Raw genomic sequence first — 14,861 nt, forward strand, 5'->3', positions numbered from 1 at the left:
ACTAATATGTTCCAAGTTCCGGCAAGAGAAATATTTGATTGCTTTCCCGCGCCTTAATTTAGCAATTCACCAATTGTAGGCGAGAACCCAAAAGTAGGTCAGGGCGATCTCAGAGGCAGCTGGCAAGAGCAGGAGGAAAGAAGAGAGACTGGATAAATCGGGGGAAGAAAATGAACAAGATTTTGGATTTATACCCCACCTTCCTCTCCTGTAAGGAGATTCAAGGTGACCTGCAAGCTCCTTTCCCTTCCTGTCCCCACAACAGACACCCTGTGAGGTAGGTGGGGCTGAGAGAATCCATTTGATTGCTTCTTGCCTAGAGACATCCTGTGTCTGGGTGGTGTTCACTAACCATTGTCTCGATTCGAGTGTTTTTAAGTACCGGTAGCCAAATTTTGTTCATTTTCATGGTTTCTTCCTTTCTGTTGAGATTGTTCATGTGCTTGTGGATTTCAATGGCTTCTCTGTGTCGTCTGACGTAGTGGTTGTCAGAGTGGCCCAGAAGTTCTGTGTTTTCAAATAATATTCTGTGCCCAGCTTGGCTCATCACGCGTTCTGCTTTTGCTGATTTTTCTGGCTGAATTAGTGTGCAGTGCCTTTCATGTTCTTTGACTCGTGTCTGGACGCCACATTTTGTGGTCCCTAGGTGGACTTGTACTCCTGCAGAGGTTATATTTATGCTTGTATTGATTTACTCTTCTGGATCCCAACTGTGACCGTTTTCTGTTGATGATTCCATTTCCCTCTCAGATAAGCATGAACCAATAGCAAGGCAATATATTTCCTGAACAGTGGAGAACTAATTGCAAGCTTTGTCATTCTATGAAAAATAAAGATTCAGCATGTATGATTCTTTATCTCAGCATAGATAAGGGATGTGCAGATTGTCAGGATAAATCAGCATTCATTCTTGAATTGACTTGGATAGTAGCAGAAGCCTCCCTCCTTGCTTATTTTCACTCTTGAGGTTGCAGCCCTATGCATTATTATTATTATTATTATTATTATTATTATTATTATTATTATTATTATTATTATTATTATTATTATTATTTGATTTAATATACCGCCCTATCCCCGAAGGGCTCAGGGCGGTGTACAATATAAAATATCACATATAAAAACATGCATACAATTTAAAACAATTATGGCCTAGGACATTATGTCCTAAAACAGTTACGTCCTAAAACAGTGTCCCGTATACAACCCTCCCAGAAAAGAATAATGGGTCCCGATGATGTTAGGGACCTATGTAAAGCAAGGGGGGGCACCCTCAGCGGCCGGTCTCTCCAAAGGCCCGGTGGAACAACTCGGTCTTACAGGCCCTGCGGAATTCCCCAAGGTCCCGCAGGGCCCGGACAGCTGGAGGAAGAGTGTTCCACCAGGCCGGTGCCAGAGCCGTAAAGGCCGTGGCCCAAGTGGAGGCCAGCCGGGTCATTGAGGGGCCAGGGACCTCCAGTAAATTGGCCTCTGCTAAACGCAGAGGTCGAACCGGGACATATGGGGTAATGCTACTTGCACATATGCATGCTACTTGCACATATGTCCTGTTTAGTTTAGCGGGGCTTCTTTCTGAGTAAAGGACCCAATGAAGTAGGACCGATTGGCAAAATGTATTTAGCCTCGTTAGAAGAAAAAGAGTTGGTTTTTATACCCCCACTGTCCTCTGAGCCAGCATGGGGTAGTAGTTAAGAGCAGGTACACTCTAATCTGGAGAACCGGGTTTGATTCCCTGCTCTGCCACATGAGCTGTGTAGTCTTATCTGGTGAACCAGAATAGCTTGTGCACTCCAAAACATGCTGTCTGGGTGACCTTGGGCTAGTCACAGTTCTTCAGAGCTCTCTCAGCCCCACCCACCTCACAGGGTGTTTGTTGGGGGGGGGGAGGGAAAGGAGATTGTAAGCCCCTTTGAGTCTCCTTACAGGAGAGAAAGGGGGGATACAAATCCAAACTCCTCCTCCTTGTTGTCGGCTTCTTCTTCTTCTTCTTCTTCTTCTTCTTCTTCTTCTTCTTCTTCTTCTTCTTCTTCTTCTTCTTCTTCTTCTTCTTCTTCTTCTTCTTCTTCTTCTTCTTCTTCTCTACCTTAAGGAGTCTCAAAGTGGCTTACAATCGCCTTTTTTCCTCTCCTCACAACAAACACCTTTTGAGGTAGGTGAGGTTGGGGAAGTTCTGAGAGAACTGTGACCGGCCCAAGGTCACCCAGCAGGCTTCCAGTGTAGGAGTGGGGGATCAAACCCAGTTCACCAGATAAGACTCCGCCGGCCATGTGGAGGAGGGGGAGAATCAAACCTGGTTCTCCAGATTAGAGTGCACTGTTCTTAACTGCTACATGTTCTTAACCGCTTTTGAGATAGCGTCTAAGAAAATTGCAGCGAGCCCAAGGTCACCCAGCAAGCAGTGGCGTAGGAGGTTAAGAGCTGGTGTATCTAATCTGGAGGAACCGCGTTTGAGTCCCTGCTCTGCCGCCTGAGCTGTGGAGGCTTATCTGGGGAATTCAGATTAGCCTGGGCACTCCCACACACGCCAGCTGGGTGACCTTGGGCTAGTCACAGCTTCTCGGAGCTCTCTCAACCACACCTACCTCACAGGGTGTTTGTTGTGAGGGGGGAAGGGCAAGGAGATTGTCAGCCCCTTTGAGTCTCCTACAGGAGAGAAAGGGGGGATATAAATCCAAACTCTTCTTCTTCTTCTTCTTCTTCTTCTTCTTCTTCTTCTTCTTCTTCTTCTTCTTCTTCAAGATTTATGTAAAGGAATGGAGAAACAGATTCAGTTCACCAGATTAGGGTCCACTGCTCACGTGGAGGAGGGGGGGAATCAAACCCGGTTCTCCTAGTTAGAGTCCACCGCTCACGTGGAGGAATATGGAATCAGTCCCGGTTCACCAGATTAGTGTCCGTGACTGTTACCCACGCTGGCTCGGCTGACTCTGCATAATCCATCAGTGTACAGAAGCATTAGTGCAACATGACTATTTCTGCATCTCATTTGCCTAATGGACGAGATGTGAAATGAATCTTTGGGAAGGGGGAGTGCCCTGGAGGGACACGAAGTTTATCATAATGTGCGTGAGTTCTTCTGGAGGGTTGCAGTGAGTTCCCGCTAACAAGATGACAAATTAATTGTCTGCGTTATTCTGCCAACCCGGAGCAAGGAAGGAAGATTTTTAAAAACGGGGGTCGGTAGGATTGCAGCGGAGAAAAAGGGGTCGATTGCCAGGCCTTGCAGGAAAAGGTTGCATATTCGAGTGGCTTTCCTCCCGGCGTTTCCATTTTGGCACGCTGACCCCTTTTTTTGTGTGTGTGCCTTTAAGAAACTGGCCTCCATTCTTAATCTGATATTGGTCTTTGGCTTTATTAGTGAGGTGAGCGAATCGACTCTATCAGAGGGCCCTCAGGACATCCAGACATTGATCATTCTGCTGGAATAACCACTTGGTGTTTATTAGCTGGGGAGTTCATCACTATCACTTCCCTTCATCCCCTTCCTAAGAGGCTCCTTAAAGATATCATCAAGGCATTAGCTCTTCCGAGTACACCAGGAGAGAGAAAAAGCAGCTAATGGTGCCTCTTGCTCCCCCTGAGCTGTGCTCTTCTCTCTATCTCCCCCCCCCCTGCCCCCCGCTGCCATTTTTTGAGCAAGACAAATGATTTAATCAGTCAGTGAAATGATACGAGCAAAGGGACACTGGCTAAGTTGCACTTAAGTATGTGTAATTCTCAGTGTGGTCTGATTTGTGGATGCTTAAATCCAGAGGCTGGGGCCACGCACAGACAAGACAGATCTTTATCCAAGCCCAAGAAAAGCTACAGGGATGCACAGAATTTGAAATCTTTAAAAATCTGGGGTTCGAAAACCCAAAATTATAAAAGGAGCGCCTGCAGCTTTAAGAAATTTCATTCAAGAAATCAATTCCCTCTGTGGTCGTTGCTAGGCAACTACGACAGGATTCAAGCCTTGGTTTCTTTCAGGAAAGGATAGAGGGGCATTTCGGGGGCTGTCCTTTGAGGACTCGTTGAGATAAGGCCCAGCAGTTAGCTACCCTGTGACTTGCGTGGCTCACTTAGACCACGCTGCTTTGCTGCTGTTTAACAACAGCCGCCCCATGAAAGCCAGTGTGATCGTTGGCATTTCAGACAAGGACCTGGGAGACCCGGGTTTGAATTCCCACCCAGCTGTGGAAGATCACTTGGTGTGTTTTGGTCGGGTGCCTAAAAGACAATAAAGGAGGCAGGAGGCAAGCTTTAAAGAAGTAGGCAAAGGAGAGGTGCCGCTACTTATCTCTGCTGCAGTCCGACTGACGCACCTCCTCTTTGAACGCGGGGATTCAGAAAGCAGAGCAGTGTGGTGTAGTGGTTAGAAGAGCAGGTGGATTCTAATTAGATTCTAATTAGAAAAGCAGGTGGATTCTAATCTGGAGAACTGGGTTTGACTCCCAACTCCTCCACCTGAGTGGCCGAGACTTCTCTGGCGAACCAGATGTATTTCCGCACTCCTACATTCCTGCTGGGTGACCTTGGGGTAGTTACAGTTCTCTCAGAACTCTCTCAGCCCCACCTACCTCACAAGGCGTCTGTAGCGGGGAGAGGAAGGGAAAGGAGTTTGTAAGATGCCTTGAGTCTTGTTACAGAAGGGAAAGATGGGGTATAAATCCAAACTCCTCCTCCTCCTCCTCCTCTTCTTCTTCTTCTTCTTCATTGGCTGGCTGGATTGTAGGGAAGCAGACAGTCCCACAGGTACCCTGGCCCCAAACCATTTTGAGCACCAGCACTTTGAATTGTGTCCAAAAACAACTGGGTAGCTGGTGCAGATCTTTTAGTACAGGGATGATTCTGACCCTTTAACCAACCAATTATGTGCAGAAAAACTTCACCATATGATGTCCTTCTCCTTTGTGCAAGAGTATTTTAAATCATGTTGCAGTCTACACAATCTGTATTTTTTTAAAAAAAAAATTGGTTCTGCATCAGAGGAAAGCCATAAAGTTTCCATGATCTGCTTCATTATTTACTGGAGATGGCTTAGCTGTTTGCTGTTCAGTCATGCAGAAGTGTACCCAGTTTTGTTGAGCCTGTGAAAGCTTTGTGGGATTTTGAGAATGCGGAATGCATGGGGGCCACCACAAAGTGGCCCACGGGGATGCTGGATACACTGCTGGAAGGTTGCAAACCAAGCATCCTCACACAGTGGATTTAGGACAGGTGTTCCAGAATGAACGCTCCCTGAAAAAAAGGAGGAGGAGGAGGAGAAGGAGAAGGAGAAGGAGAAGGAGAAGAAGCCAACAACGAGAAGGAGGAGTTTGGATTTGTATCCCCCCTTTCTCTCCTGTAAGGAATATGGAATATGTCTTCTCAAAAGGGGCTTACAATCTCCTTTCCTTTACCCCCTCACAACAAACACCCTGTGAGGTGGGTTGGGCTGAGAGAGCCCCAAAGAACCGTGACAAGCCCAAGTTCACCCATCTGGCATGTGTTGGAGTACACAAGCTAATTGGTTCACCAGATAAGCCTCCACAGTTCATGTGACAGAGCAGGGAATCAAACCCGGTTCTCCAGATTAGAGTGCACCTGTTCTTAACCACTACACCACACTGGCTGCTAAGCTGAAGAAACCAGTGCATAGAGTATATAGTGCATAGAGCAAAATATGTTGGGTATAAGTATTCAAACATCCAAGCACACACCCAACCCTCTCTGTGGCTAATACACTATCCATCCTAACGGTTATGATGCTGTAATTATCTTCCTTGCCTTATCTAGCCAAGAGAGGCACCAGATTCAAAAGATGGTGCTCCCTGCTCATTAGAAGTTTTATTATTCTAAGTGACGGTGCATATCGGGTTTGGCACAACCAGCATCGCTTTAAAAGGAATAATTGCTTCTTTCTCTCTCTTTTTTTGCTGCATTTATCAAAAGTAATTATGTTCTGAGCTGTGAGCTCTGGAAAAAAAAAGGCGTTACGCGCAGCCGTCCGCTGAAGATCACCCTCGCTTTATTTCCTTTTTCGAAGGGAATTTCCCAGATATCCTCCCTCTTCTAATTCTTTATGCAAGATAGTAATCAAAATGCAAATAACGTGACCCAGTTAATGTTTGGAGGTGCGTTATGTTGCAGATGCGCCGTGCGCCTAAATTAAAAAGTGAGGGAGAGCAAAGGGGTGAGCGAGGCATGTAAGTTGATAAGGAAAAAGTCACAGATCTGTACCGTTGGGAGGAGTCGAAATGCCAATTTTCTTCCAAGGACAGTCCTCTCCTCTACAGGTTGGGGACTTTTAGTGGGTTTTCCCACACTTCACTGTTTTGTCTATCTTGATCTTGATACCATGCATCATTGGGCTACATGGAGACAGAGCATGTTAGGAGTTCATCTTAATGACTTGAATGCAGTGGTGGGATCCAAAAATTTTAGTAACAGGTTCCCTCGCCAGCCCCCCCTCAGCAAAGGGGGCAGAGGCGTACCTAGGCAAACCTGAGCCCTGGGCAAAACTTAAGTTGGATCCCCCTCCCCATGGGCAGCCACCCCACCACGACCCCAAAAAATTTTTTTGCACCAGGTCATTTCTAAATCATCATCACATTATAGAAAATGCCCCAACTCACAAATCTGAACACAGCAATGGTGAAACACACAGGTTCTTTGATAGAGACTGGTGAGATAAAAGGTACAAAAGGCTGAGAATCCATGAATTGCAGCACCTGAAAGGGAGGGCGTGGAGATGGGAAAGCGGACCCAATTAGCAACCCCCTCTCGGCACACACAAATAATTAGTAACCCACTCTCGGGAACTGGTGAGAACCTGCTGGATCCCACCTCTGCTTAAATGATGGAAAACTGGGAAATGTTTGTCCTCGACTAGAAACATTTCTTACTATGTGTCAGAACTTACTAGACAGATTCATGAAGGTTAGGTCTATCGCTGGCTGCTAGTCATGTTGACTAAAGGGAACCTCCACATTCAGAGACAATCAACCTCTAAATTCAAAGGAGGCAACATCAAGGGAAGATCTTGGCCTCTACGCCCTGTTGTTGAACCTCCAAGTTGGCCACTGTGCGAGACAGGATACTGGACTAGATGGGCCACTGGTCTGATGCAGCAGGGCTCTTCTTATGTTCCCAAGAATGTTCATTAAATACCAGGATGAACCGAGTTTCTGGTTCTGCTATGGAATATGTCTTCTCAAAAGATCCCTGGCCCACAAACATTTCTTGTGACCTTTTCCTCTGCAGTAATGCTTGTTTAGTTGGTTTCCATTTGGTTTAGTTGAGAGCCAGCGTGGCGTAGTGGTTAAGAGCAAGTGCACTCTAATCTGGAGAACTAGGTTTGATTCCCTGCTCTGCCACTTGAGCTGTGGAGGCTTATCTGGTGAACCAGATTAGCTTGTGCGCTCCAACACATGCCAGCTGGGTGACCTTGGGCTAGTCACAGTTCTTCAGAGCTCTCTCAGCTCCACGCACATCACAGGGTGTTTGTTGTGGGAGGGGCGGGGGGAAGGAGATTGTAAGCCCCCTCGAGTCTCCTTACAGGAGAGAAAAAAGGGGTACAAATCCAAACTCCTCTCCTTCTTTTACTTCTTATTTATTTATTTTATTTTGCGTTTCGTCCCCCTGCTTTTTGTACTGTTCTCTGAACCGAACTGTCTGCAAGGGATGAATTATTTTCCAAACCAGATGGAGGTCAATTAGAAACAACAGCCAAGCTGCAACACGCAACACCCTGTGGTCCCGTGGAACGCTAATGAGGAGCCGAAGGGCGGGCGCCATCTCCTTTGAAGTTGTTTGTCAAATTTGTAATGGCTCCCCAGGAGGACCCCCTTTCTTCAACGATTTGTGTGACCTTGCTAAGGCCAGAGAGGCGGCAAACGCACGGGCTCCCATCCCCACGTTTCTTCAGAGGAAACCGAATAAAAATATTGAAAATATCAACTCCCCCCAGAGGCAGCAAAACCGCACTCTGGTCTTTGACCTTTGAAGCCGGCAGTAGGGTAGTCAATAAAAAACCGAGTTGTTAGATGCTCGGGCCTGCCACTGATTTGGAGTTGGGAGTACTTTAACCTCGAGCCAACATCCAAGTAACCACGGCAACAGGAAGCAGGCCTCCGCATCCGAGGATTCGGGGTCCATAAATCAAGGGTCCCTAATGCAAACACGATGTGCAAACACGGTGTGCGGGTAGAGATTTTTTGGAGGGGATAAATGGTTTGTGAGGGATTACCTTTGGAGAAACGGATGAATGGCCCGCGATACGGCAAAGGGCAGTTTTGCCCGGGCTGGGGTTGTGGTGGCGGGGAGCTGGGGGCTATTTTTCGGAGCGTGAGGGGGATCGTTTTATCAATGGAGGTCAAGAGGTGACAGCTGCTATATCCCGTCGAGCATTTTTATACAGGCTCTTCAGCTTAATTATCAACAGATGTTGATTCCAGGAGGTGGTTGGCTTTATTATTTTCTAAATATACGAGTTCTTTCTCTCTCTAACACACACATCAACATATGTACGCATGCTAAAATTGTTTCCACATTGAAAATATTGGCACGATTCTAGTTTGCACTTAATTCTGTCTCGTTCGGTTCATGATGTGTCCTGCTTTGTTATTTGAAATCTGGCTGAAAGGCTGCTGGTCCCAAATAGGTTGGGTTTAGGGCTATGCAGAATTAAACATTTCAAGAATTCAACTTAATAATAAATTCCGGTTTCAGTACAAAGAAAGTTAGGGTAGTATTGGAAAGAGTATTGGAGAGATCCTACATGTGAGCTCCCAAAGGCACCTGGTGGGCCACTGCGAGTAGCAGAGAGCTGGACTAGATGGACTTTGGTCTGATCCAGCTGGCTTGTTCTTATGTTCTTAGAGCAGCTTGAAACAACGGTTTAAAGCAGAAAGGGAGGTTGTGTGGGTCATTCCCATACACTGGGGGGAGGGGGGGTTCTGCAATCTGTGGCTCTTCAGATGTTCATGGACTGCAATTCCCATCAGCCCCTGCCAGCATGGCCAACTGGACATGCTGGCAGGGGCTGATGAAAATTGTAGTCCATGAACATCTGGAGAGCCACAGGTTGCAGACCTATGCCATACAGGGTTGCCAGTCGACAGGTATTTTACTGTGTTCCAACAAGGAACCAGGTCTGTGAATAAAATCCTGCATATCCTGTGAGTAAAATACATTGTCTTGGATCCTAAATCATGTGGATGAAGCAACATTTAGGTTGTCTGGTTGTGGCTGGTAACTGGGGGATGGTTTGGGGGGGGCACAATATTATCTTGTGGGGGGGGCAAAAACCCAAAAATACAGTGTAGTCCTAGGAATTTCTAGAAATTCTATGGTTTTACAATTGAGCTTCCAGTGATTCTGAAAGGTACCCTATGTCACTTCCCGGTTTCCTTAGAAGAGATGTAGCAATGCAGACCATGCTTGTATTATTTAGTTTTGTTTAATTTCACAGCTGCCAGTTCTTGAGCTGGCTGTTGGCGTTTCATTACAATTTGAGCCTCACCCAGAGGCCTAGGAAGTTGTAATGTATCGATGTAGTATTCGTGCGGATCCCAGCAGGTCTGCCATCTGAATCTGACAGTTGTTAATTTTGTCGACTTGAAGATGTTTCAAGTGCTGCCCTGGTGTTTTCGGAATGGCTCCCAGGGTGCTGATTACCACTGGGATGACCTCAACTGGTTTGTGCCATAGCTGCCGAATCTTGATTTTCAAATTGTGGTCTTTAGTGACCTTCACGTGTTCTTTTTCAGTGACCCTGCTGTCACCAGGTATTGCTACGTCGATGATGGTCACTTTCTTATCCTTGATCACTGTGATGCCCAGGGTGTTAATGTTCCAACACTTTGTCCATTTGGATTCAAAAGTCCACAAGATCTTGACCTTCTCATTTTCCATGACTGGGTGATATTCCAACCAGTTTTTAGCTGACCCCATGTTGTAATTCTTACATAAATTCCAGTGGAGCACCTTGGCCACTGAGTTGTGCCTCTGTTTGTACTTGCTGCTACTACTACTATCTATCTATCTATCTATCTATCTATCTATCTATCTATCTATCTATCTATCTATCTATCTATCTATCTATCTATCTATCTATCTATCTATCTATCTATCTATCTATCTATCTATCTATCTATCTATCTATCTATCTATCTATCGGCAGCCCAACAAAGGCTGCACTTTTATTAGAGAACATCCATATCTTTTAATGCCGATTCCCATGCCCCCAAAATTGGGCTCCAGTTCAGCACCCCATGAAGGGAAAATGTCAACTCTGCAGTGGGTTGGGGGAGATTACTGACACTCACCTCCTGCTTTGTGGAATTTTCTTACACGAGCAGAAAAGAAAGATAGGCTACAAGCTAGTAAATGTAACTTCGTGTAACTCCGCCCCTACGACGATGAAAACAGGGATCGGGGAAGGTATCATTTTTAAAGGCAGTCGCGGCCTCCTCGGTCTTTGGTGCACATTCTCCCAGTCTGATGCTGATGTCCGTTTTCCATCAACCAGGCAAGAGAAGAGGAGCTGCAGGGAGAAGATCTGTGGCTTTTGAGGGAGAATTCGACACCCTTCATCCATGTACCCTTGTCGATCTTGTTTTACATAACATTGGGGTGGGTTTGCTGTGGTCCCTTCCAGTTTGATCCTCAGATTCTGGCCCAAGCTGTTGGTTGCCACTTGGTCTTGGCACAGAACTACCGTGTTTATCCTTGACTCCTCTGCTGACCCTCTGGGTTCGGCACTGTGCTCCCACTTGGGGAGAGCACAGTGAAGACGGCATTATTTTGTAAAAGCGGGCAACCTGTTTTTACTTACCCTGACACAGAAGAGGAGATTTGTAAAGTCTTCGTTATGTTGGAAGAGTTGGTGCGCTGTGACAAATTGGAGCGTTAGTCCTGGACCAAAGAGGTGCTGGTACAAATCTTTGCTGAGCCTGGAAGTGCACCGAGTGATCTTGGGTCAATCTCTCAATCTGAGCCACTTCACAAGGTTGTTGTACAGATAACCCCATTTTGAGTTCGTTGGGTAGCATACAGAAGAATAAATGGTTATTCCTTTCCTGTGAGAAAGAGGACTTTTCAGTGTACCCCCCCCCCAAAAAAAAGAAAAAAATAACTAAAGGGGACATGATAGAGGTTTATTACTTTACAACTAGTGTGGAGATAGTGGATTGAGAGAACTTTTCTCCCACTTCTGTAATACTAGAACTCAGTGTCACCCACCAAAATTAAGAAGAAGAGGAGGAAGAGTTTGGATTTATACTCTGATTTTCTCTCCTGTAAGGAAACTCAAGGTGGCTTACAAACTCCTTTCCCTTCCTCTCCCCACAACAGACACCTTGTGAGGTAGGTAGGACTGAGAGAGTCCTGAGAGAACTGTGAAGGCCCAACAAGTTTCATGTGGAGGAGCGTCGAAACAAATTTCAGTTCAACAGCAAAGAGTCTGCCACTCATGTGGAGGAGTGGGGAATCAAACCTGTTTCTCCACCATTCCTAACCACTACCCCACTCTGGTGCATTCTGCATATGCAGAATAATTCACTTTCAGTCCACTTTGCAGCTAGATTTTACTGTGTGGAATAGCAAAATCCAATTGCAAACAATTGTGAAAGTGGATTGAAAGTGCATTATTCTGCTCATGTGGAAGGGGCCTTTGGCTCTCATAATTGGGGTTAGCTTTGCAAAACGCAGAAAGCCGCAGCTGAACCATTCTATCAAATGAAGGATGCAACTAAACATTTCAAGTTAAAAGTCTTCTCTGTCCCCAAGTATTCAGGGAACTGAAGGGATGGGATCTACATAGCTAAATACGTACAGAGGATGATATTTTTTTTGCATATTACAGTTAACCTTACAGCTATCTTAACATTTTAACAGATAAAAACTAAAAATGTCCAAGGCTTATTTACATACATCTGAACTGAGCCACTCTTTCTGAAAACCTTATTTATTTATTGTTGTAATTGTCATCCTCATTAGTATTACAGGAAAAGGAAACGGGGAGAGATTTGGCGTACAGTGATATTTCACAGTACTGCTTCTCCCAGCAAAGCATTAGATATGAGACAGACAAAATGCAATACTTCTTTACTCAGTGAGTAGCCTTATTGTGGAATTCTCGTTCAGTGGATGTAGTAAGAAGAAGAAGAGTTTGGATTTATATCCCCCCATTCTCTCCTGCAGGAGACTCAAAGGGGCTTACAATCTCCTTGCCCTTCCCCCCTCACAACAAACACCCTGTGAGGTAGGTGGGGCTGAGAGAGCTCCGAGAAGCTGTGACTAGCCCAAGGTCACCCAGCTGGCATGTGTGGGAGTGTACAGGCTAATCTGAATTTCCCAGATAAGCCTCCACAGCTCAGGCGGCAGAGCTGGGAATCAAACCCGGTTCCTCCAGATTAGATACATGAGCTCTTAACCTCCTACGCCACTGCTGCTCCTGTAAGGGCCTCAAGTATGTCTGCAAGAGTGGCCAGGTCCCAACTCACTTATGGCAACCACGGCAAGCAGCTTTCAAGGCGACTGGGAAGCAGACGTGGTTTGCTGTTGACTTCCTCTGGCTTTAAAAGGGATCGAACAACTTCATGAAGAATAAATCTGTCAGGGGCTTCTAACCATGACCAAATGTCCAGAGGCAGTAAAGCTCTAAATACCAGTGGTAGAAGGTAATCTCTGTTCACTGTTAGCCCTCTGAGGCTACTGGCTGACCATGACGTGAAACAGGATTTTGGGGAAAGATATACCACGGGCCCAACCCAACCGGGCTTCTCTTCCATTCCTGTATAATTTAGGCATCAGATACAAGACCGGCGAACATACATAGTGGAGTAGCTGTCAGATGCATTGCTTGTGCACTGGGACTTTGTCTGTTCTGCCATCCAGGCGCTTAGGACTGTGCTTGAGGGTAAACGGCTGGACGATAATGATATTCTTGTCCGTTCTCGTCTTTGTTATTGTGTGATAGATACGAGGGTGGAGAGAGACGCCTGAGAAAATGACTCCAAATAGAGATGTGATTAGAATCTTTCCTCATATATTGTCTTAAAAATAGACTTGCGAGACAATAATGCGTTGGCTCGGATTCAATGTTTATGTGATGTCCCGAGGCAAAATGAACAAAAAACCCAATAAAAAGAAATTCATAATCCTTGCTGGTATTAGAAGCACATTTACAAGCAAGGAATGCCGGGAAGGTCGGCTTTCTTTTGATACTCAGCAGGGTGTTTATCAAAGACAGCGGTTTTGTGTTGTTTTTTTCTTCCCTACCTCTTTTTAATAAGTACCCTTGTTTGTCTTTTCCTTCGTCAGGACTCGCCGGTTCCCATCTCAAAGTGGACCAGATTTCCCTTCATCATAAAAATGAGGGTTCGGCTTCTGCTGTGATGACCCGCCGGAAACCGGCAGCTCTCGACAGCGTCGCGATGACTTCGACTCCAGTATTATCCCGCTTACCTTCATCAACAGCAACGGCCTCTGAAGCAGGTAACTCAGGGTGCTGGATCGTTTAAGAGGGAACCTGGGTTGGTCTGCAGCAGACGTGCTAGAGTCAAGTCCAGTAGACCAACAAGATACCATCAAGATTTTTTGAGAGTATAAGCTTTTTTTGAGTCAAAACTCTAATGAAGGGTCCAAGAGAATCAAAATTGAATTTCTCACAGGGCAAATATAACGCATAACAAACTGGTTGTGGTGGGTTTTCCAGGCTGTGTGGCCGTGGTCTGGTAGATTTTCATCATCAGTGGCGTAGGAGGTTAAGAGCTCGTGTATCTAATCTGGAGGAACCGGGTTTCATTCCCAGCTCTGCCACCTGAGCTGTGGAGGCTTATCTGGGGAATTCAGATTAGCCTGTGCACTCCCACACACACCAGCTGGGTGACCTTGGGCTAGTCACAGCTTCTCAGAGCTCTCTCAGCCCCACCTACCTCACAGGGTGTTTGTTGTGAGGGGGGAAGGGCAAGGAGATTGTAAGCCCCTTTGAGTCTCCTGCAGGAGAGAAAGGGGGGATATAAATCCAAACTCTTCTTCTTCATCATCATCATCAACAACAACAACCTTTTATTGGCATGAGTTGAAAATACAACAGAGAGGTTGAGGAGAATCAAGTTAAAATAAGTAGGTTCAGACATTATCAGCAGTTAAAACAATAAATAAATAAACTGAAATCTGTGGCGAATCTGTTGTGCCAGCGCCAAGAATTTGGCAACATCTAGGGATCTCTGAGGATATTGATCACAAAGCAGATAGAAAGATTTGACCTTGTCTGATGAGTAGGCATAGTTCTCAATATATGGGTCTATATATTGTCTTCTAAATGAAGCATATAGTTTGCAATCTATGCGGACGGGCTCGATTGTTTCGATGACTTTTTGTGAGCAGGGACTTTTTGTGAGCAGGGACACGTTCTTTGTTGGTATGCGATCTGGAGAAATCTGCCGCTCAGGACTGCTGAGGGTAGGATGTTCAGTTGGCCTAGCATTAAGGCACGTCAGAGGTACAGTGAAAATATATTGTATAAATACCTCAGTAGCCCTTTACTGAAGGGGCGAAGCCCTCAGGTAGAATGCCCTTCATGTACTGAGTAGAAAGCAGTTGGTTTTCAGCGTCTAGTAGCCTTAGCGACAGAAGTTTGACTATTCGCGCTTTGTCCATGTTTATGAAGAAATCTAAAGCGAAGCCTGACGAATTAATTTTAGTCTTAATCAGGAGACTCCAAGTGGAGAGGTAGGGATCCAAAAGCATTCGCTTAGTTAGGCTGTCCTGTTCTGATCAAAAGTGGAGGCGCAGCCAGTATCGAAGCGAGGAGAGCCATATACGAGTTTCGAGAAGATTTAGACCTAATTCCGAACATAAAGAGAGATATGACACGCTGTTCGAAATTCCAA

At 45.7% G+C, this 14,861-nt stretch overlaps 1 protein-coding gene across 1 annotated transcript in view; it reads left to right on the forward strand.

The window, feature by feature from the left end:
- Positions 1-14,861, forward strand: part of SETBP1 (SET binding protein 1) — a 291,370-nt gene that overhangs the window by 265,795 nt on the left and 10,714 nt on the right. Inside the window, 1 exon segment of the mRNA XM_048503805.1 lies at positions 13,288-13,461. Within this exon segment, the coding sequence (XP_048359762.1) occupies positions 13,288-13,461 (174 nt within the window).

Source organism: Sphaerodactylus townsendi, linkage group LG07 (genome assembly GCF_021028975.2).
Source record: "Sphaerodactylus townsendi isolate TG3544 linkage group LG07, MPM_Stown_v2.3, whole genome shotgun sequence".
NCBI classification, from domain to species: Eukaryota; Metazoa; Chordata; class Lepidosauria; order Squamata; family Sphaerodactylidae; genus Sphaerodactylus; species Sphaerodactylus townsendi.